At 39.6% G+C, this 1,602-nt stretch overlaps 1 protein-coding gene across 1 annotated transcript; it reads right to left on the bottom strand.

Moving 5' to 3' along the window:
- Positions 1–975, bottom strand: LOC123234139 (olfactory receptor 4K15-like). Its single transcript, XM_044660081.1, has one exon. It carries the CDS (start codon positions 970–972, stop codon positions 1–3), a length of 972 nt encoding a protein of 323 aa, XP_044516016.1. The 5' UTR covers positions 973–975.
- Positions 976–1,602: the final 627 nt, after the last annotated feature.

Raw genomic sequence — 1,602 nt, forward strand, 5'->3', positions numbered from 1 at the left:
TCAAGGCAGCATGTCAGTTGATACTGGAGTAGGCTGAAACATCTGCCTGACACTTATGTGCTGGTTCTTCAGCTTCTGCATGGCTGCCTTTGCCTCTTTATTTCTTAGAGTGTAGATTATTGGGTTTAATATTGGGGCAAACACAGTAGAAAACACAGAGAAGATCTTGTCTACTGGGAAGCTGCTGAAAGGCCAGACATAAATAAAAATGCAGGGTCCAAAAAAGAGAGTCACTACAGTGATATGTGCAGTTAATGTGGCACGTGCCTTAGCCATACTAGCTGATGAACGATGCTGTACAGTGACCAGGATGACGGTGTAGGAAATGAGTACCAGGAGGAAAGAAGTCACCCCCATTAGACCACTGTCCAAGAGCATTAGCACTTCTGGAACATAAGTATCAGTGCAGGCAAGTCTGATGACCAAAGTGAGATCACAATAATAACTGTCTACTATATTGGGGCCACAGAAGGGCAAGTTTATGGTGAAGGCCAGCTGGCTTAGGGAGTGCAGAATCCCAATTACCCAGGAAGCCACCAAAAAGCCTATACACTTGTTAAAACTCATAATGGCTGCATAGTTTAAGGGTTTGCAAATGGCCACATATCTGTCATACGCCATTGCCACAAGGAGCACCATCTCACCACCAGCAAAGACATGAAGAAAGAATATCTGGGCCATGCAACCCTCAAAAGAGATCGTCTTTAACTCTGCAAGAAAATCAGTGATCATCTTCGGGGTTGCATAGGTAGCCAGGCAAACATCAAGGACAGAAAGGTTACTCAGCATCATATACATGGGCTTGTGTAGGACAGGTTCCAGCATCACTGTGAGCACAATTAGAAGGTTTCCCAGCACAATGGCCATATAAAGCAAAGTGAAGAGTACAAAGAAAAGAATCTGGAGTTCCCACGAAGTGGAAAGTCCAACCAATACAAATTCAGTCACCCTTGAATGATTTCCTTGGTCCATTACTTCCGGCTTTGACAGTTATCCTAAAAGGAAATTAATCAAAAAGACAAATTACTATTGAGGATATGAAAGGAATATCCATTCCTAAGACTATGTCTCATTTATGTAGAAATTTAATTACGAACATTGTTTTCTGCAAATATTAAATCATTCTATTAGGCAATAGGGATATGGTGACAAAAAAAAGCATGAATGGAGAGTGAAATAAGCAGAACTAAGAGAACATTGTACACAGTAACATCAATATCGTTCAATGAACAGCTATGAAAGACTTAGCTACTCTCAGCAATGCAATGATCCAGGACAATTCTGAAAGAGTTATGACAAAGAATGCTGTGCTCCTCCAGAGAAAGAAATGTTGGAGTCAGAAAGCAGATCAAAGCATAATACTTTTCAATTTAGTTTATTTGCAATTCTATTTTAGGGGGTTGTTTTTATATGAGTATTCCCTTATAACGATGGCAATATGGAAAGATGTTTTGCATGATAATGAATGTAAAACTTTGATCAAATTGCTTACCATTTCAGGGAGGGGAGGGGGAAGAGAAGGAGGAAGATAATTTGGATCTTATAATTTTGGAAAATGTCAAAAATTTTTATTGCATGTAATTGGAAAAAGGAAATACTTCT

This window comes from Gracilinanus agilis, chromosome 2 (genome assembly GCF_016433145.1).
Source record: "Gracilinanus agilis isolate LMUSP501 chromosome 2, AgileGrace, whole genome shotgun sequence".
Taxonomy (NCBI): domain Eukaryota; kingdom Metazoa; phylum Chordata; class Mammalia; order Didelphimorphia; family Didelphidae; genus Gracilinanus; species Gracilinanus agilis.

Excerpts from the sequence above, each read along its gene's own strand:
- LOC123234139 (XM_044660081.1), bottom strand. The coding sequence starts at position 972 with ATGGACCAAGGAAATCATTCAAGGGTGACTGAATTTGTATTGGTTGGA.